Raw genomic sequence first — 22,263 nt, 5'->3', positions numbered from 1 at the left:
TTGTATAGACTTTCAAATTGTACCAATGTTGTAGCACCACTAAAAATTATGTTTAAAAAAAAATAATTTGTATCACTTAGCCTACTTATAAATGGGAACAATAAAAAAACTTGGCCTGTCTAGAAAGGCTGCATCATTGAGTTTACATTTTACACAGAATATTTATGTATTGTATTGTATTGTATTGTACTGTATTGTATTGTATTGTATTGTATTGTATTGTATTGTATTGTATTATTGTATTGTACTGTATTGTATTGTATTATTGTATTGTACTGTATTGTATTGTATTATTGTATTGTATTGTATTATTGTATTGTATTGTATTGTATTGTATTGTATTGTATTGTATTGTTGTATTGTATTGTATTGTATTGTATTATTGTATTATTGTATTGTATTGTATTGTATTGTTGTATTGTATTGTATTGTATTATTGTATTATTGTATTGTATTGTAGCATGTATGTAAATAGCTCATTAGCCAACTCTGGCACATTAACATTAAGGTGGAAACTGAAATGTAAATAACTAACGTTAATAATTATAAAAAAAAATATGTGTTGAGGTTGCTTTTATTTGTTTCTGGTTTGTATGGGTGGCGTGCCCTTGAAAACCATCTTAATTTCATTTTCAGTAATTTGTATCAAGCGAATTTAACTGAAAACGGCGACAGAGACATATCTACCTGACTATAGTATAGTATTGTGTAGATAAAAGCGTTGCTATCTAACAAAGTGTGTAACATAAACATTAACGTTTTGTAGTGTTTCATCCATTTTAAAATACATTGTTTTTTTTTTACCCAGAATAACTTTGGAAAGAAGGGGAACTGTGTTCAGCAAGTGTGGTTTCTACTCGGAATCATTTCGGAAAACTCATCTTCACTTCCTGTTTTTGCTCCAAAGCAGCAACGTGCAGTTGACCGGTGTGTAGTAACAGTGTTATGTGTGGCCAGAATCTTGTGCACCTTCCACAATGCAGATATCTAGTGTGAATGACGTGAAGATTTACAATTTAAGCCATGGGAAATCTCTTCCAGAGGTAAGAAGGACGGCTTGTTGCTAACACTAGTTACATTTCATACTCGTAGGAAGTCACTGCTTAACGTTACCTTGAGGCAAGCTAGCTAGCTAACACAGCTATTACGTGATAACAGCAGTCCTGACATTGTGTATTGATAAAATGTCAATGCCAAACTCTATTCAACAACACCACACGACAATATAACGTTTCACTCAAACAAAGGAGGACACCTTACGTTAGCTATATAGTAGAACATCATTTGGGACTCCTGAGTTCAGCCTTCATACCATTTTATCATTTCAGTATGCTTTGCCAGTACTATTAATTCACCTAGATTAAAATAAACAGAACAAAGGTCAGAAGCGAGTAATGTGAAACACAGCTATAAGATTTGAAAGTATTGCTGTAACTAAGCATTGCTTTTATTGTATTTAATCTTTATGCCAAATCCTAATCACCTCTACCTCTTTAATGCAGTGGCTGTCAGATCGGAAGAAGAGACAGTTACAAAAGAAAGATGTTGGTGAGTTCCTATTTCAGCATTACAGACTGGTTAATTGTCTTTAAAATGCGTGTCGTTATTCTGACTCTTTTTTATTATTTCTTCCTCAGACATCCAGCGCAGGATCGAGCTCATCCAGGACTTTGAGATGCCCACAGTGTGCACCTCTATCAAAGTGTCCAGGGACGGTCAGTTCATCATGGCTGCAGGTGAGACAAATTGTGTACAGTGTTTCGGCAAACCTCCCTTAAAAGTGAGAGCGACATCAGTTGTCAGTCAGAACAGACCTCTAGAATGTTCCCCTAAGAATATTTAGGCGGTCACTACATTTTTGGTGTATGTTTCCCATTCATTTCAGGCACCTACAAACCCAGGATTCGCTGCTATGACACCTACCAGTTGTCCCTGAAGTTTGAGCGCTGTCTGGATTCAGATAGTAAGTTTCGAAGACAGAACAAGGCCACTTGCTGTATGGCATGCATGTCACATATGTCTAAATTGATGAATTTCTTTTCTCTCTCTCTCTCAAAGTTGTGGCTTTTGACATCCTGTCTGATGACTACTCTAAGGTAAGACATTGGGGGCACCTCTTGCCCCAACATTGTACAGAGGCTTTTGGAATTGTTTGTTAGTGTATGCTCTCTGTTGTTACGTATGCACATGGTTTAATACGGGTTTGGTTTGTAAAAGCATAGTATTGTCATGCCATCACTCGAAGGAAGTGTGAGGTTATCAGAATCTGGTAATGGCACTTACCTCCACATACCTGTAAAATGATAAGAACTAGACATCAACCACTAGGTGTCGCACTTAACTCTTCAATATAGCCAATGAAGACGTCCTTTTCAGCAGCGCAACCACCTGTTTAACTGCAAAAAAAATGAATCTGTACAATCTCCCAGCATCAATCATATTACAGTTTTTCTCAATCGCTTTGGCACATTTACTGAACCATACTTACAATTGTCAAAATTACACAAGTACAACCCTCACACCACAGGGCACATTCAGCGCACCACTCTATGTGACCTGCAAAAGGTGATTACTCAATCAAAATAATGAACTCCTGTTTAAAATGTAAATAAATCCATCAATGAATAAATCGATGCCATCAAAACAAAAGATTCCTTTATCATTGCTTGGACCAAGACTGTCAAAATGCAAAGACATCTTGTCAAATGACAGTGTACTCTAAAAGTGTGATAGTCACCCTCTGTAATAATGGCCAGTTGCTAACATTGTATATTTAGGCAGCTGAATAGTATTGATGTCAGCCATGGCGCACACTATACTTGCTCAATGTGTGTACACACCAGCCAACCACAAATACACAAAGGAAGCTTGTACAGAAAAAGATATACAACCGCAAAATGATCAGGAACTGTTGTACTGCTGTACTGCTGTCTTACTGTTGTAAGATGTGCACGAAAAAGGAAAATATGCTGCAAATGTATCCACCTCAAGGGTCCTCCAATCTCCCCTCTCTGTCTGGCCACAACATTTTATCGACGTCACACCTGATATCATCCCTTGCAGTGCAACGAGGGAAACCCCCTTGGCATGAAGCAGCCCCCCCCCCCCCACCACCACCACCAACAATCCGCTGTGATATCCTCAACTGTCACCTGTTTGCGTTTGGTTGCTCTAAATTATAAGGAAATTGTATTGTTCCCCATATAGCCTAAGTCTATTCATCTGAAAACTTTTACAACAAAACCACATACCTATTATGTATCTAATATATATGTGACAGGTTATTGTGATTGTTGGTTGCTCTATTTTGCATGTAGGGATTTACACAATGAGCATGTGCATAGTTGCATTTGAGAAAAATATGATTCAATAGCAAATGAATGTAAACTATTATCATCTGCAAGGCTTACTCATTGCATTTTTTGCCAAAGCAATGACAAATAACTATAGTCATGTGAACAACTGACCTAATGTTCATATAAACAGTCATGTAGTTTGACCAAGTTTAATAGTCATTCGACAATTGTGCCATAGCGATTGAGGAAAAACTGTAACTTCCACAGAGACAGAGTCATTACTGGGTTAAAACTGTATTTCTGTAACTACTAAAGGTAAAAGTTATCTTTAGAGGTCAAAGTCACACATCACAACACTAGGGCTGGGCGATATGGCCTAAAAATAAAATCTCCGATTTTATTTTTTTTAATTCGATTTACGATTTTTTTTCTGATTTTCCCCCCTACATAATAAAGCGACCGCTTCGGTGATTGTTCTCCACCAGATTCATCTTTCCTGTCATATGCGGTGCCTTGTGCAAAGGATTCGGCTACAGTTAGCTGTTTTTTAGCTAAGGTTTGTTGGTCACTGCGGTTTTGTTCGTCTCGGAGAGACTGGCATTTTTCATATTCGGCTGGATGTCTCTGTTTCAGGTGTTGGAATAGGTTTGTGGTGCTGCTGCCTTTGACTGTGATGGGCTTTAGGCAAATGTTGCAGCGTGGGGTCTCTTGCTCCACGTCTGTCGCAGCAAACCCATACCAGTTCCAAACAACAGATGATTTTATTCCTTTCTTGGGAACAAACTTCCCACTCTCACCGGTAGCCATGTTGTCACTTGCTGTTGCTGTTTCATGTGTGCTATGATGTTGTTGTTGTTGTTGTTGTCGCTTGCCATACTGCTATGGGAAACTAACGCTACGGAAGCTCAGGGGAGCCAAAAATGCGCCATTACACAAAAACTCAATTTACTTATTTTTTAAATCGCCCGCGACAAAAAACTCGAATTAACTCATTCAATCGATTTTTCGCCCAGGCCTACACAACACATGAGGGTATTTTGGAAAAACGTGTTAGTTTTGCAGTAAATTCATAAATAGCACAGATGGTTATGATTTTAAAGTGCTCATATTATGCTGTTTGGTTTTTCCCCTTTCCTTTATTGTGTTATATATATTTTTTGTGCACGTTATAGGTTTACAAAGTGAAAAAGCCCAAAGTCCACCCCAAAGGGACTTACCATCTCCAACAGAAAACACTGTTCACAAACTGCTCCAAACAGCTCTATTGTAGTCCAGCCTTTACTTCAGAGACAAACGTGCGTCACTTTGTAACACACGTTATAATGCTCACCTAGCAGAGTATGAGGGCGTGCCATGCTAGCAGCATGGCACGCCCTCATACTCTGCTTCTGACTGGCTACTGCGCATGTGCCAGTCCCTAACCCTAACCCTTCCAAAGATGGAACAGAAGTGCGATGCCTCACTCTGTAGCTAAAACAGAGAGCTCAACACACAGGGTGAAAAGAGGAGCTGCAGCAATGTGCAATACAACAAAAATATGGTGTTTTTTGAAAATTAAACTATGTAAACCTATTCTGGTACAACCTCTAAATGCAATTATGAACCTGAAAATGAGCATAATATGAGCACTTTAATACCTAATTTAATTGACTCTTGAAATGGAAATGCAATAAAATTTAAAGAAAAAATTGTAGATTTTATTTTCTGTTACTACAATTGCCTTTAAAGTTTTTCTGTGTGTCTGTACAGTTGGTGTTTTTACACTGTGACCGCTACGTAGAGTTCCACTCCCAGCATGGACACTATTACAAGACACGTATTCCAAAGTTTGGACGGGACTTTTCTTACCACTACCCCTCCTGTGACCTCTTTTTTGTGGGAACAAGGTGAGAGTGAATTATGTTGATGTTGAGGCACTCTGTCATTCTGGCATGTTTTCTAGATTAATGGCATGTCAGAGGAATAAGCTGTTAATGTTTTGTTTTCATTTTCAGTTCCGAGGTGTTCAGACTGAATCTGGAGCAAGGGCGCTTCCTCAACTCACTTCAGACTGATGCTGTGTAAGGATAACAAAAGTGTTTGCCATAACTGATGATAGTTGTTACGTGCTGTGATACTTGCATGATCCAATAAGAGTTGACCCTAGATTCAGCCAGGTGAAAATATTGAAATTGTTGTACCACTAAAGTCTGTGGTGCCATCTGACATGAACTAATAATAAGCTCTTTGCTGTCATTGCTATCAGCTGATGTTCATGGTGCTTGTTCACGTGTCTTTGATCTCTCAGGGAAAACAATGTGTGTGATATCAACCCCGTCCATCATTTGTTTGCCACAGGAACCTCTGAGGTAAGTGCCACAGCAGGATGTGTGAGAAAGGAGGCACCTGTTATTAGCAGACACAATGTGTGTGGGTGTGTGGGTGGGCTTGTTTAACTATATTTGTGGGGTCCAAAAACCGGGAGTCCAGTATACTTGTGGGGTCCCGACAGCTTTGTGGGGCCAAAATGCTGGACCCCACAAGGTTAAAGGGCTGTTTGAGGGTTAAGACTTGGTTTTAGGATTAGGGTTAGAATTAGGTTATGGTTAGGGTGAGGGTAAGGGTTAAGGTTAGGCATTTAGTTGTGATGGTTAAGGTTAGGGTAAGGGGCTAGGGAATGCATTATGTCAATGACGGGTCCCCACAAAGATAGTGCTACAAACCTGTGTGTGTGTGTGTGTGTGTGTGTGCGCGTGTGTGTGTGTGTGTGTGTGTGTGTGTGTGTGTGTGTGTGTGTTTTTTTCCCTAATGGTAGATTTTTCTCTTCTCTCATGTATTTGATATTAATTGGTATACGCATCACACACCAGCTGGGCTAATAAAAATAAGTTTGTTACACGAGTTCTGAGTGTTAAAGTTTTTTCAAACCGTTACTTCTCACCACATTAGAAGCTTCCAATATGAGAAGTTTCCTATTGTTGGTCTTAAAAAGGCCCAGTTAGTTTAAAAGAAAACCTTTTTTAAAGTCATGAGTTTAAAGCTTCCGTAAATCTTCCATTACCCTGCATTTGTCTGACTGTTTGACTGTTTTGACTGTTTGTCTTCCGTTGGATTACCAGGGAAGGGTCGAATGCTGGGACCCTCGTGTCCGGAACAGAGTGGGCATACTGGACTGTGCCCTGAGCAGCCTCACTGAAGGAACAGAGTATGTAGCAAGCTGCCACACTGAGCTGTCAAATGATTTCAGCTGATGTCAGCCTGACGATGCATATGTAGCCACATGGCACTTTTCGCCACTGTCTGTGTCTCTGGACGAAAACAAGTTGCAAGCTGTGAATCATTATGGTGCACTTCAGAATATCCCACTTTCATTTGATTCACAGCTTTATCCTGTCAGGATCAGATTTATTGCCAGCTAAGTTGGCACTTGCAAGAATAATACATATATTAACATTAACAATAAACATATTATAAAGGGAATAAACAATAAGGCAAAGTACTGCTGCCGTCAAGAACATAAATACAGAGTAGATATATTACGAAGAAAAAGTACGTAAAAAGACTGTATAGGGTGCACTGGTAGCTCACCTGGTTGAGCGTGCGCCCCATGTACAAAAGCTCAGTCCTTACCGCAGCGGCCCGGGTTTGATTCTGACCCGAGGCCCTTTACTGCATGTTGTCCCCCCTCTCTCGCTCCTTTCCTGTCTTCAGCTGTCCGGTGAATCAAAGGCCTAAAATAATCTTTAAAAAAAATACGGTTTGTACAGGGTGTGCAAAAATATTGACCAGCAATGTGCAAAAGTTTACCGTATATATATAATATGTGCAATGGCGAGGCATAATAGTCCAAAGGACCAACTGTCTACCATTATTTTTTGTCTTTGTCTTCTCACTTGTATCATTCTCATTCATTTTTGTTGACAGAGTTCAAAGTTTGCCCTCAATTAGTGCGCTGAAGTTCAACGGCTCCCTCACCATGGCAGTAGGCACCAGCACAGGACAGGTGAGCCTAAAACATGAAGCTATCAGTCCTTTTGGCATGTCTGTCAGAATACTCTATACCATTTCATTTCTTTATTCCTAAGGACAACGCACATTAATCAACATTTCTGGAATTGTGCCAGCGTTAGCCAGCCGGCTAACTTTTATTTGGCGACGTGCTTTGAAACCAGAGCAACAGAAAACAGAAAGACATTAGTACAGTGGACAGTGTAAACTATCAGCTGCCCGCATGGCGTGAGATTCTGCCTTCTTCCTGAGGTTAGTCGACCCGCAAAGAAGTGGCGGATGTCATCACGCCTCTAAAAGGTTACACTGTTCTCAAAACAGTCAAGGTCAGGAGCAGCCAGTTCTCTTGTTATGTTGCCTGTTATGGTTTAATGTAGGCTTGCTGCGATGGTTGGTGTTTCCAGTGTTACACAGCGGTCTGGCATACACCAAATACATTACTTACACCCATCACATTAGAGGCCAGAGCTCTGCAGATATTGTACGTCATCAACTCATATCTTCAAGACAAATGCTGAAATTATGTTACATATCACATATTGTTTCCAGAAATGTCCTATTTTAAGGGGATTTTGTCATTTATTACTTTATTTAACATTATGGTAGAAGGTGCAATATGTTGATGCTGCTATTGAACTATTGAACATGTCAGTTTACAGGAAGGCACTTATATTTTTTGTTTTTGTTTTTTGTTTTATTATTCTTATAACTGTAGCTTTTGTGATAAATGTTCTGTGTTTGACTGTTCAGTGTTCCATGCTTATTAAAAGAAAACCACAAATTGCTGGGTTTTATCTTTTACATAGTGAATATTGAACTTTAGCTAAACTTTTTTTTTAAATAATCGCAAATCGAATCGTAATTGCAATATTTGGCAGATAAATCGCAATAACCCCCCCCAAATCATTCAGCCCTAGTTTTGATGTAAACGGGACAGTTGCAGTGGGGAAAACGGTTGCTTTGTCTTGAAGGTGCTGCTCTATGACCTGCGCTCCAGCCAGCCGCTGCTGGTTAAAGACCACTTCTACAACCTGCCAATCAAGTCACTCAACTTCCAAGATCAAATGGACCTGGTCGTGTCTGCCGACTCCAAGATCATAAAACTCTGGAACAAAGACAGCGTAAGATTCACTAACAGCCCTCACAGGAACTGACTTCTCTGGCTCGTGCCGCATGTGAATGATGATGTGTTAAGGATTGTTTACATTTTTTTTATAATATCTTTTTAAAGCGTCCGTACTCTAATATCAGGACTGAACTAGACTCTTTTTAATGCCATTTGTCTCTTCTCTATTCACCACAGGGCAAGGTCTTCTCCTCCATACAGCCTCAGACCAACATCAATGATGTCTGTATCTACCCTAATTCAGGTGAGAACAACTTCCCCAACAACATAAGATACACTTCATTGATCCCATTCAGTGTACAAGTACAAGAGGAAATTCATAGAAATTTTACTAAATGCAAAATGAGCATCAGAAAAGGTTTTATTGCCACAATAAGTATACTTATGTGGACTTTGCCTTGGTGAAAGGTGCATACATAAACAAACACACAAACATAGATAGATAGATAGATAGATAGATAGATAGCACTTTATTGTCCGTAGACACGGAAATTTGTCTTGCAATACAAGCTCCAACAATTACAACACAATAACAACCTGAAGACAAAAAGCTATAAACATGTAGGCATCATTAAAAACATAAATAATGAATGAATATGAGGGGGGCCCAGCCCTGCAAGAGTGATCATAAATAGCCATAAATATATAGATGAATGGAGGGGGACTGTCACTTCTTTGCCCTCCTGTGTTGATTCAGCAGAGATATTGACAGAGAACAAACATCAATATAAAATAAACAATAAATACAGAAAAATGTGCGTGGGTTTTCGCGGGGCCGTGTCCAACACCGTGGGAGAGGTGGGGGGGGTAAATTTATATAGCATGTACTATGTACAAATAAAGAATGGGGGGAAAAAACTACATAAATCACCATACATATCAACTTTGAAGTGCATTGGGACAAACATAGTCACTACTAAAGTGAGGAGGGGTCAAAAGGAATGAATTTGGGTGGTGTGTCTCAGCCTCTAGCCACCATGCGGCCGTCTTTTACCTCCAGGCGGCGCCATCTTACAGTTCACACTCTTTGATTTTGCTGTTGTGTCTTGTCTCACATTGCATGCCAGTTTGTTTTCACAAGGAACAAAACTGAAGGTGAACTTTCACATTGAAGTCATCATTTAGTCCCAACTTAATCAGATTTTTATCTGAGGTTTTGTTTTTATGGTTGTTTTTAAAAAAAAAAAAAGATGTTTCAAATCAAACATCACGATATTTTTGACCAAATACCTCGATATCGATACCGCAACAATATTGTGGTGTTGACTGTTGGTGCTTTCACAAAATATTTACACAATGAGATTTTTAATAAATAATCATCAGTAATGTGGATATAATGTCTAAGTGGGTAAAGGCAAATCATATATGCAACAGTTACAACAGTCTGGTAAGTTCAGAAAATGACATCACTTTACTGTAATACAGCCTTTAAAACCAGGAAAAGACAACACTTATGTCATATCAGGATATTACGATATCCAAAATCTAAGATCTGCCGAACAGATTTTTTTTTTTTTTACAGTTTTCTCATTCCCTTTTCATTTTTTAGATAGAAATATATTCTGCAATATATCCAATGGTATATTCAGATAAAAAGCTTTATCAGCCACTGTCACAAATACACATGCCAGTTTTGTTTTTAAAGTGCAATGGCACCTTCAAATATACATGAGTCATGACTGTAACTAAATTTAGAGTTTAACCCAAAGATAAGCTCAATAAACATGCCCGGCTTTTGTCCTCACTTTGTTTTGCCTGCATCCTGTGTCTCCTTGTCAGGTATGCTCTTCACTGCCAATGAGGATCCCAAGATGAACACATTCTACATCCCGGTGAGTGCTGAGGCTTTTACTTTCTTTACTGCTGACATTACAACCTGCATCCTGTTCATCAGGTGCTGGGCTGACGCGTTCATATTGAGACAAATACCTTTATGGGGCAATAAAGGCTATTTGATGTTACAGAACAGCAGTTTGTACAAGCTTCAGTAACTCAGGTGTTTAAGGAAGTGTTGCAGAAAAGCAAGCAATAGAGCGTGTGGGCATTAATGGTTCTCACAAGGCCGCTCAGCATAATGAGTGAAGCTGCTGAAAGCTTGTTGCCATCAATAAACGTGTGACTCTCGTATGATCTGACATTATTCTAGAGGTGTGTGTGTGTGTGTGTGTGTGTGTGTGTGTGTGTGTGTGTGTGTGTGTGTGTGTGTGTGTGTGTGTATGTACACAGTAAACTCGACTTTGCTTTGTGTAAATGGATAAAGTTCTGCCCTGCTGGACGTGCTGAACGTTGGCCCTTCTGTCCTGCATTAAAGGGAAAGGTTAGCTGAAGGAATACATCACACTTTTAGCTGGAATACGTGTTAGATCTACATCTGGGGAAAAAAAAACAAACTGTTTTGCTAATCGTTTTAAGTCGAGATTTCTTTGATGGCCCTGAGCTTCAGGAAATTGTGACAGGCATTCCTACTACTTTGTTAAACTCAATTGACCAAACAATGAAGCAATAAATTGAGAAAAGAATTGGACTATTAATCGATGATGGAAATTTAAATTGATAACAATAATGAATGTAATTGAATTGTATTCGCTATAACAACTGCCGCGCTTTACATTATCCCTTACATAGATGTTGATAAAATTGACGCCCCTGAAAGTGCACGTTTTTTCATGAAAAAAGCATTTTTAAACTGGTGTAGCCTCTAATCAAAATCCTTAGATTAGATGTTGTAAATTCTAATTTTAAAAAAAGAAGTAATTTCCCCTTGATTGATGAAGTATTTTCTGAAAGGACTGTATTCAATTTCATTGTACATGTACAATGACAATAAAGACAATTTTATTCCAAATGTTCTATTCTTTAATCTTTATCTAAAAAAACTCAGAAATGCATAAACATATTATTATTATTATTATTACAATCATTCCCTAAAATAAGCAAGCAGGCCAGCCCAAAGTCTGTTGTTTCCCCTAGCCAAAGACTTTCTGAGAACGGCAACACACAGAAAGCAAAAGGAGAGGGGCAAAGCCTGACATCGGATGACACTGAAGTCAGGCTTAATCCTACGTCTGTTGATCCAGACTAGCTGCAGACAGATGTCCCAGGAATGCACAAATACTGTCCTGCCAACTTTTTCAGCCCAGGGAATCTTTCTACATTTCACCTCCACAAATAAATTGGATTTACACCGAAAGACGGGGGAATGTTGCTTAGAAGATTCACAAAGGTGCTAACGTTAATGTATGTACAGAATACACGCAAGTGTTGTATAAAGATCTAGCCATCTCCTAATATGAAGTTACTTGCGACCCATCTTCACAGGTTCCATATGTCTATGGGTTGTAACCAGATCAATAACGTTAAATTGATTGCTTAACCGGAGAAGCAGTGACACTCTGCTGTGCCAACGCTTTTGCTATATTACCAGTTCTGGGGTTACACTTCAGCACAAGTCCACGGTTCTTCTAAGTAATTTCTGACTGGAATGGAAGTATGAGCTCATACAGTTAGTCTATTTTTGGTTTGACAAATACATGACAGGTTTCATACTTACTCTACAGTCTAAATCTGAACCTGTGTGTGTGTGTGTGTGTGGTGTGTGTGTGTGTGTGTGTGTGTGTGTGTGTAGGCGCTGGGCCCTGCACCTCGGTGGTGCTCCTTCCTTGACAACTTGACAGAGGAGCTGGAGGAGAGTCCGGAGAGCACAGTGTACGATGACTACAAGTTTGTAACCCGAAAGGACCTGGAAAATCTGGGTGAGAGGGTGCTGCCTTAATTTCTCCTCACAAACCTCACTGCATGTGGAAAGAAATGTCAAAGTTATACACCCAACCATGCAGAAAATATTTCCCCAAACATAGCAACCCCAATTGGTTCATTTACTCTTTTAGTTCAAAAGCCCATAAAGAGGGAATATAATCTCAGCCCTGAAAGTTGAACCCAAATTTATGAATCAATCTGACATACTTTGCCACCTTAAGGCCCTGACACACCAACCCGATTATCGGCCGTCATACAGTCTGGCGAGGTCGGTGACTCAAGTCTGTTTGGTGTGTTCCGTGCCGTCGTCAGTCGGAGGAGCTGTCAGCTTTATTTTGGGCCGATTTGACTTGTTGAATCGGCCAGTGGGAAGTCGGACTCAATGACCAATCTGATTGGTGGAGTGCTAGCCCTTGACTAGCGAATCAGTGCACTTATGTTACAACACTTACCGGAAATGACGAGCGGGATGAGCGTGACGAACGCCTCTCAAGATCTGACGAAAATCTTTCAAACTGACCTTTGTCGACCAAAAAAAAACAGACAGATTCAGCAACTGTATGGCCTATTTCTCACTTAAAATGTTTTCAGAAACACGTTTCGGTGAACTATTTTCGTAAAATACGAGATCGTATTCCGAACGAGCCGCCATTATGGTCGGGTTTGAAATTCGGGAGAAGCCAGGCCCACGTGACGCGTTCGTCATTTCCGGTTTTCATTTTTTGGGCGACAATACAGATTAGTGCCGCCTGCCGTTATAGAGATTTTTTACGTCTCGCGCACGCGCAGAAAGTACACTCGAGTCGGCGTCGCTTCGGTGTGTTCCGAGGCACTTTTTGGACCGACGGGAGCCAAATGATCAGTCCGACTGCCTTTTCTGCCGACGGTCGGCCGTCAAGTTGGTTAAAGGGGTTTACACAGGTGGCTAGACTGCCTAACCAGAGGCCTAGAGTGTGATTGAGAGGTTTAAATAAGAAAAGTAGTGTGTGTGGGGGGGTGGAGGGAAGGAGAGTCCGGGGAGTGGATACTGGAAGGGTTGAATGAACATCGGAATGCAGGCTCAGCAGTAAAGAGATCAAATGACAAGAAGCAGAAAGGTGGTTGGCTGCTGTGGAATAAAAGGAGAGTCGGGGGGGGCAGGGAGCAGAACAGCAGTGTTGGTTTACAGAAGCTGTGTAATGTGGCCCTGTTATGTAACCTTGAGGCAGCATGGGCAGAACACACTAGACGAAAAGTCACAGGATTACCAAAGATATACGATTCATCATAAAGAGGCTGTCCCCGGCTAAAGAAGTTCTTAGTCGACTAACGCTCATATGATTTTGTCAGCTAGTTGATTTTTTTCAACAGATCTGTAAAAATGACTTTCTCCATAAAGAATCATGTAAAAGCACCACTTTATATCTCGTGTTAACCAGAGATGTGCTCATAAATGTCTTGGAAATAAGTAATTCAGCATGAACAAAGCATAAAAAAAATTTACTAATCAACTAAAGAAATCAACTAAGACCAAAACGACCAACTAATCGGCTAAGAGGGGGCAGCCCTACATGAATGTCTGTACCAAATTTCATGGTGTTTGTGTACAATTAATTTCATCATTTGCATGTAGGATAGACAGAAATCAGTTTTTGGCAGATGACAGCTTTTTGGCAGGAAACTGGTAGCCTGTGAACTGCAATCAATAAGTCTTAAAGGAGAATTCCGGTCAATTTCAACACGTAGCTATGTTGTTTGTGGTCACGGAGTGAGTCAGTAGCGAGAAAAACGAAAATAATCAGTGCTGCCTACACCGTGTTATGCTCCTGCTACAGTTCGCACCCAGGCGGCTGAAACCAGGCAGGTTTTAAACGTGCTTTTAGCCTCTTAACATGTTCGAGATGTCATTTGAAGTGCCTAGCCGTGTGAACTGATTCCTTCCGAGTGAACAGAGTGAATATGTCTGCAGTAGATGTGAAAGTAAATGCATAAAAGTTGTGTTAATTCAGCCAGTGGACATACCTCTGTTTAGTTCCGGTGAAGTCCACACAAGTCGATTGTCGAACTCATACAATCCAATATTCCAAAACGTATTTTTTTCCACCAAAAAACAATGGTCACGAATTGCTGTGGTTATGTCCACCGAAATGACCAGCAGCTCGCAGTGCTCTGTACCCAGCGCACAGTCACCTATTCTGGGGTAACTAGACCCACCAACTACCGCTGACCTGACGGAGCACCACGACCGGCAGCTTGCGGAGCTCTGTATGGGTGAAACAATGTCCGTTATCTGGGGACCCATCCAGACCAGGCTGTATGAGATCCCACTCCCTACAGCACAGGCTTTCTTCCTCGTTAGTCATTGTCACGGCAATTCGTGACCATCATTTTTTGGTGGAAAAAATACGTTTTGGAGTATTGGATTGTATGAGTTCGACACTCGACTTGTGTGGACTTCACCGGAACAAAGCTTTTATGCATTTCTTTCACATCTACTGCAGTCATACTCACTGTGTTCACTCGGAAGGAATCACTTCACATGGGTAGGCACTTGTAATGACATCTCGAACATGTTAAGAGGCTAAAAGCACATTTAAAATCTGCCCGGTTTCAGCTGCCTGGGGGCGAACTGTAGCAGGAGCATAACACGGTGTAGGCAACACCGATTATTTTCGTTTTTCTCGCTACTGACTCACTCCGGGACCGCAAACAACATAGCTACGCATTGAAATCGACTGGAATTCTCCTTTTAAGGGATGTAGCATCTTTCTGCCCCTACTGCTGTACTGCACGTGCGGGAGACGCACGCACACACAGAGATTCCTCGATTAGATGGTATTTCAATGCAAAAAAATGTTAGCCTCATGGTGGTGATAGAGAAAAAGTTAGGGGATCACCAAAGTCAGATTCATCCTGGGAATCATTAATGCCTGTACAAAATCTCCTCGCAATCCATTCAGTAGTTGTTGATTTATTTCAATTTGGACCAAAGTGGTGGGCCATCCAACCAACAGACCATTGGATTGCCATCCATATACACACAGTCATAAGTGGCTGTGTGTGAGTTGGCTATGAAGCTCTAGATGTTTGTACCCAGAATTTCCGATAACTTGTTTTTGTTCATCTATTCAGCCAATTCCAGATTATTGTAATTACTTTTCCTTATTTGTGTCAGGTTTGTCTCACCTGGTGGGATCATCTCTCCTGAGAGCCTACATGCACGGCTTTTTCATGGACATCAGGCTTTATCACAAGGTAAGGTGTCTAACTGCTATATCATCTTTGTGTTACCATATCTTTCAGCCATATCATTCAGACTGATCATGACATGACAGACAAAACCTGTTGTAAAAGTGTCTCAAAGAGGTCTGTTTGTTGTTGCTGTTTGGTTTGGCTGCAGGTCAAAAGCCTGGCAAATCCTTTCGCATACGAGGAGTATCGCAAAGATAAGATCCGCCAGAAGATTGAGGAGTCCAGGACCCAGAGAGTGCAGGTTAAGGTGAGAGGCCCTAACACAATGTCTCGTCTTTCCACTAGTGGTTACAGCTTCACCTAGTTTGTAGAGTAGAGCTATTGAAATCTCCGACACTGAGAAGTATGTTTGTTTAAGGGATAAAATCATGCACATAACAATCTTTTACTATTTTTTCCTGCTCGGCATAGCATTACCTTATACAGTTTTCCCACTTCCTGTTGTTGACATGCATCAGCTCCACTAAGCATTTCATGGGGTTTACATGTACACCCTATGACATCATGTACAACATGTACCTTTCAAACTAGTTGGCACTGGTTACTGCCTGTGAAGCTGTTCAACGCCTGAGGGCAAAGTTTTTTCACATCCTGTCACACTCTTCTCGATAGCGAAGTAATTATATGATGACGTCTGTGAAAAGGTGCGTGCTGTTCTTGTCATATTGCCCCATTTCCTGTGTGTGTAATCAAATGTGCACATGTTCTGACTGATACAGAAGCTGCCCAAGGTGAACAAGGAGCTGGCTCTCAAGCTGATGGAGGAGGGTGATGACGAAGCGGAGCTGGCTTCTAGGAAAAAGAAGGGCAAGGTAAGAGAACATAGAGTACCTAATCAAGGTGTTGATGTCTCAATCAAGGTGTTGATGTCATTTGTGCTTCTCAAGTCTGCTGTCTTCATCACAGCCATATGCGTTAAAAAACAACCAATAATGTTCTTGCTGTACCTCTTTAGCTGGATGTATTTCCCACTACAGCATCTGTGAGCAGGGGAAAACCATCACCCCTTATAATGTCCCCCACCTCAAATTTCCACACCTGCAGGCTCTCCCCAGCGTCCTGGGAGATGACCGCTTCAAGGTGATGTTCGAGAACCCAGACTACCAGGTGGACGAGCAGTGCGAAGAGTTCCGCCTCCTCAACCCTATCGTCTCCAAGGTCGGACAAAAGCGGAAGAAGAAGCTGCGTCTACTGGCTCAGCAGGCCGCCGCTTCCCAACAGGTAACGCTGAACTTGTCAGTTACATTTCCTGCACAGGTATGGGGACTAGAGCTGAAGATCTTTGCCGGGTTTGGTCTTAATTTCTATCATTTTACACGGACTCGGGCCGGGCTGGAGCTTGCGCTCCAAGTTGCGCGGTAAATGAGCGGTCAGGTGATGCATTTCGATTAGCGCGAAAATGGATGCTGAGGAGGTTAAATGGAGGCTGGCCTCTGGAGGACTTTTTTTTTTTTTTTGTTCCAACTTCCAAGTGGCCTATAGCCTACGTTAGTCATGAATAAATGATGTTAAAACATTTGTAGATGACTAATTATTGACAAAAGGCAAAAGAGCTGGACAGCGCAGTCTCTTTTTTTCTTTCTCTCCCTTTTCTGCCGAGTGCCGCGCCTGCCCGCTCGCGGTGTGAAGCGTGTGTCCGCGCTACTCTCCGACATGTACTCTCACAATCACTGCTGACAGACGGCCTTTTGTACAGTCGGGCTGTAAACGGATGTGGGCTTTTAAAAAGCTGTCAATCAAAATGTACTTGTCGGGCTCTGTCCGAATTCTGTGGGGCTCGGGCCTTGTCGGGCCTAACTTTCAAGGCCCGATTACAGCTTTAATGGGGACTGCATTAGGTTTGATATTAGCTGCGAACCGAGCGTCCTTCGCCACGCGCCATACCACCCCGGGAGCATCTCAGAAGGGGAGCATCTTGCCTGCCCGAATTGCAGATTATATTGTCTCTGCAAGTTCTTTACACAACAATCGCGTGTTTATTAAGCTAGTATCTACCTTCCACTCCAAGTACTCCTGCAATTTAACTCCATGCCTTCTCTTTTCTAATGATGTCCTTAAAAAAATATCTGGGATGTCTATTATGTTTTTACACCTCCAAGATGAATCTCACGTTTTCCGTGGTGTTGTAAAGGAGACATGAACGATATTTGGGGGGGGGGGGGGGGGGTCTTTTGGGAAATTGACTGGATACTCTCGCTGTATCACTGCCTGCCCGGCTGTCTGAACAGCCAGCGGCTCGCGTGAAAATAGACCTGCCGCGTGTCTTTAGAGGAGCGGCGAGCTGCTTCACGCATGCTTCTGGGACGCGCCATGGCGCGGCTGGTGGAATAACAAACATTGACTTGAATAGCAGCGATTGGTCGCGGCACCTCTGGAACGCAGCTCAGACGCGCCCAGTGGAAAGCGGGTTATTCACAGGTTTCTGCAAGCAAGCGGTGTTTACGCATACTGTATTATCTATCTGTATCTAGACATTGTATAGGATAAGGCAGGACGAAGCTTAAGGCCTGTCCTCAGTGCCAAGAAAGAATATCACATGAATAACTTTGGCTTTGTAAAAATCTCTTTCCAGGCGGATGAAGACGACGAGGAACCCGAGGGGCGAGCCAGCTCCGAGGAGGAGAGCTCGGACGATGACAAGAGCTGGGTGGAGGAGGTGAGGGAGCAGCGGAGGTTGCTTTGGGAGGAAGGCCGAGACCGCCGGAGGCAGGAGAGGAAGCAAGCTGACCGCAACACCGTCCTGCTGGAGAGGGAACAGAACGGAGAAGAAACTTCAAACATGGCTGAGAGCAAGAAGACAAGTCAGCCTCAGTACTATCAGATCAAAGCTGGGGAGGAGTTCAGGAGTTTTAACGACATGGCCCGCAAGCAGAGACTACAGAAGTATGTCTTTTTGGAAATGTATTAAATGGAACTGTTCGAGATGTGCTGGCTTGTTGTGTGGGACACTCTTTGAAACCTATTATTCCGATTGCTTTAGGGTTTGCAGCTGTTTATGTCAGGAAATAACCTGACCAGACCAGTTCTGAAAGAAACTTTGAGGAGCATGCTGTTTCTACATGAATAGATTTCCAAACTTAAATGCACTGCACTGTATACGGTTTGGTATATTGTTTCTAAGGAATCTGTGTATTATTCCAGGGCTTCTTTGGAGGACCGTCTGAAGTTGGAGGAGCACTCTGGAACGAGCCACATGGTTGACACTGCAGTGGGCAGCAAGCAGCTCAGCTTCACTCTCAAAAAGGTAAACTGTGTGTTCACCATCCTCTTTCTCCAATAAATCACTCCTATCACTCCATTGTTTAAAGCAATGGAGAACAAATATAAAACCCAAAACATGGTATCTACTGTAAACCAGTGCAGCCAGTTGTCCAACGTGGCGAGGATGCACTCAGGTGGTCTGAAGATTATTGGCAAGAAGAAGCTTTAAGTTCCTAAAGTCTCTCAAAAAAACTTACTTTTTAGAAAGGCTAGTCACAAAACCAGCTCTAGCACAATGTAGACAATTTGGTAAAATTGTTGAATAGCTACATTTTTGGAAAGCAAAAAGGCATTTCCTAGAACAGAGAACATCACAACAAGCAGTTCTTCGTAAATCACTGGAATAACCTTACAGGCACCGCTAGTGATTTCACTGTTCACACATGCAGGAAGATTTCCGCCTTGCGCCTTTTTTTACTTGCTTTGGCAATGCCAGAATCGATGGGGGAAGGGACAGCATTGCTTATCCCTGCAATGTTCCTGCTAGGTACCAAAAATCTAGTAGTCTGTACCGATACTACGAAAAGTACACAATACTTGATACCAAAGTCAATACCACAGTGTGCAGTTAAGTCAACGGAGCTAACGTTTACTTCCAGTTTGCCAGCTCCAGGTGAAGTTGGGAAAGACGTTGCTGTAGATGTAATGTTACGGTTACTGGGGTCGGATTACCCTGCATATCAATCCCTGCACCCATTTACACATGACCCAATGCAGGAAATGTCCTTGCACATTTCAGGGAAAGACTGCATGTGTGAAAGGGGCTTTAGAGTGATGTCAACATACACCAAACAAGAATAACATGAGCCACATACAAGTAAATGGGTTCATTTCACTACAGTATAGGCCTACAGACTAAATAGAAAAAGGAAATAGAAAAGAGCAGAAATGTACAAGAATAACTTCAACAAATGAGTATAATTGTACAATTACTTTACTCCATGAAGGTACACTTGGCTGAAATGCAGTAGTTTCAACACAAGTTATGTAACATGCGTTATTCTGGCCTCATTTGCAGTCAGAGCAGCAGAGGAAGCAGCAGCAGGCCGAGCGGGAACACCACGAGGAGAGGAAGAAGCTGAGGCGCTCAGCCGGACACCTGAGCAGCGGCCGCGGGAGAGGCTGGGGCCGCGGCAGGGGGAGAGGAGGACGAGGGGGAGGGAGGGGGAGAGGCCGGTACTGAGAAGGGCAGCCTAGTCCGCATCCAGGGCCTCGGTCCTGGATGGACAAGAGAGGCATTACTGGCACTGGGTTTTGTAGTGACTTTCATTAACTCAACTTCAAGTGTCTTCGAATAAAAATGTTAAGCTCTAGAGACATACTGGAGACTGAGGATTCTGCACATGTGGCAAAGACTGACATAGATGAACAGACAAGCCTTAACCCCACCCCCACCCCTGCTCCTGGGTGGTTTGTGCCATGTGTTTAGCTGCTCTTCTGTAAATTCTGAGCATAATCAAAAAGATTACTTATGTCGCTGCCTGTGTGTATATAATGTCTATGCCATTATCCAAAGGCAGGGATGGCCCCAGACGGAGTTAGAGATATGAAAAGCTGAAAGGACTAAACATGACCCGCCTTGTCTCAGGCGTCTAGTTTCTTACAACTGCTCCTCAGTGGAGCCTACTATTTCAGTTAATGGAGGGGGAGAACATTTATACTGGTGCAAACACAGTTTGTATTTTAATGCTTTTTGTTATTACTGCATATTGTTAAGCCAATACTGGATCAACAGCTATTGTACTAATATATTTGGTACAACACTTGCTTGACTATATTGCTTTTATTGCTGAGTGCCAAAATGGCTCAAAATGTGCAACTACTCAATCAAACTAGAGCATGCTTCCTTTGCAGCAGTTCACTTCCTTCATGCGTCAAAAGTAAGAGGAAGGGAGGAGAAAAAATGTGAATGAGGGATTTTTTTATTTTTTTCTTCCCCCACCAGCAACTGCAGTTCTTGGAAATAGAAGGACTGCCTGGGTGTCCTTCCCATCCCCCAGTGTGCTGATGGTGTGAACCCCTTCTGCTTCAGCATTGGTTCATTTCAAATGGGAGGGAGGCGCCTTTCAGCCCTCAGCATGCAAACACTGGCCCCCAGGCTCATTTGAACTCATTTAGTGTCGCCATGCTTTTTCACCATCACCCATCTGTCAGGGTTAGTGACTGCATGAGCAACCACTTATTGAAGAGAAATCCAGTAAATTAGTATGTTGGACAACACATTTGGACGTTTGCTGCAAGAGCCAGACACATAACCTTTAGAAGAATAGTTCAACGGTTTGGGGGAATACACTTATTTCACTTTCATGCTGAGAGTTACATAGGAGGATTGATACCACTCATGTCTGTACGGTAAATACCAAGCTAAAGCTGGCAACTGGCTAGCTTAGCATAGAGACTGGAAACGAGAAAACAGCTAGCCTGGCTCTGTCCAAAGGTTAACGGAACTTGCATACCAGCACAGATTAAGCTCACTGATTGATACATTGTATCTTGTTTGTTTAATGCCTACAAAAAACTGTTAAAACAAAAATACATAATTTTACGGGGGTTATGTGCCAGACTCTTGGCCAGGACCTGCAGTTTCCTGGAGTCGGCTTGTCGTTTTAACACTTTGGATTTTATACAGATTTAACAAATGAGAAACATTGGTGCAATTAGTGAGCTTTAGAGGTGCTGATAAGGAAATTTATTTACCTTTTGACTGAGCCACCAAGCTGCTTCCCCTTGTCTTCCTGTCTTTTTTTCCTGTGGTAAGCTAAGCTAAAAAAAGGCTGCTGGCTCCAGCTGCATATTTACCATACAAACATAAGAGTCGTATCAGTTCTCTCATCTAACTCCCAGCCACAACACAAATAAGTGTTTCTCCAATATGAAGAACTATTTCTCTACTTTCTTACATTACCTTTTTTTATTGCCGTGTAACTTTGTATACAGCTAAAACAGGGTTTTTATCATACATTGAAACAAATGAATTGGTACAAAGCATTTTGAGGATAAACGGGACGATTTTTATCCAGGTTTTTGTTGAGAGATTACCGTCAGTTGAGAGTAGGTTACTGAGGCCAGGCGACAAAGCTCCAGCCTAGTTCACTCCTTTGTGTTGGGACACCAGTGACCAAAGTCCCACCGTAGAACAAATAAACATCATTTAGCAAAGCGTCATCTGATAAAGTTCTTTAGGCGGGGTTCCAGGCAAATATCTCTTTCACAATGCTTTTGGCTTCACCATGACAACTGGCAATCAGGCCTCAGGAAGTGGGTCAACCAAAGCTGGCACAAAGAATAAGGGAACTGAATTTCCACAAAAACAAGGAAGTGCTATTTGATATACTTAACCTCGTATGCTAAACGATTATGTAGACTGGCCTGCGGTTTGAGATTTCTGATATGGAATTAATCAAGGCATGTTTTCACTTGAAATGATCAAAGATATTGCTTAATCTAATCGGAGCTTGATTGCAGTAGGACATTAGGCGTAATAGTAGATCATGGTGTGTTTAAGGTTTAATTATAGACATAAGAAGCAAGAACCTGGGTCCTTTTAATGTGACTGAATCAAACCATATCTGATGGTTTGTGGTAGTGGCCCCCTGTTTCCTCAGA

At 41.8% G+C, this 22,263-nt stretch overlaps 1 protein-coding gene across 1 annotated transcript; it reads left to right on the top strand.

Annotated features, from left to right (window-relative positions):
• The first annotated feature begins 859 nt into the window (after positions 1-859).
• Positions 860-20,423, top strand: nol10 (nucleolar protein 10). Its single transcript, XM_031321344.2, has 21 exons — positions 860-1,043; positions 1,503-1,548; positions 1,638-1,736; positions 1,886-1,963; positions 2,059-2,096; positions 5,046-5,182; positions 5,291-5,356; positions 5,584-5,644; positions 6,395-6,480; positions 7,200-7,278; positions 8,255-8,404; positions 8,587-8,653; positions 10,189-10,241; positions 12,035-12,161; positions 15,320-15,399; positions 15,545-15,643; positions 16,116-16,208; positions 16,441-16,617; positions 17,969-18,279; positions 18,538-18,640; positions 19,676-20,423. The coding sequence occupies exons 1-21, from the start codon at positions 978-980 to the stop codon at positions 19,838-19,840; spliced, it is 2,181 nt and encodes a 726-aa protein (XP_031177204.1). The 5' UTR covers positions 860-977; the 3' UTR covers positions 19,841-20,423.
• The last annotated feature ends 1,840 nt before the right edge of the window (positions 20,424-22,263 follow it).

The sequence above is a fragment of the Sander lucioperca genome, chromosome 18 (assembly GCF_008315115.2).
Source record: "Sander lucioperca isolate FBNREF2018 chromosome 18, SLUC_FBN_1.2, whole genome shotgun sequence".
Lineage (NCBI taxonomy): Eukaryota > Metazoa > Chordata > Actinopteri > Perciformes > Percidae > Sander > Sander lucioperca.
This window is presented reverse-complemented; position numbering and strand designations above follow the sequence as displayed.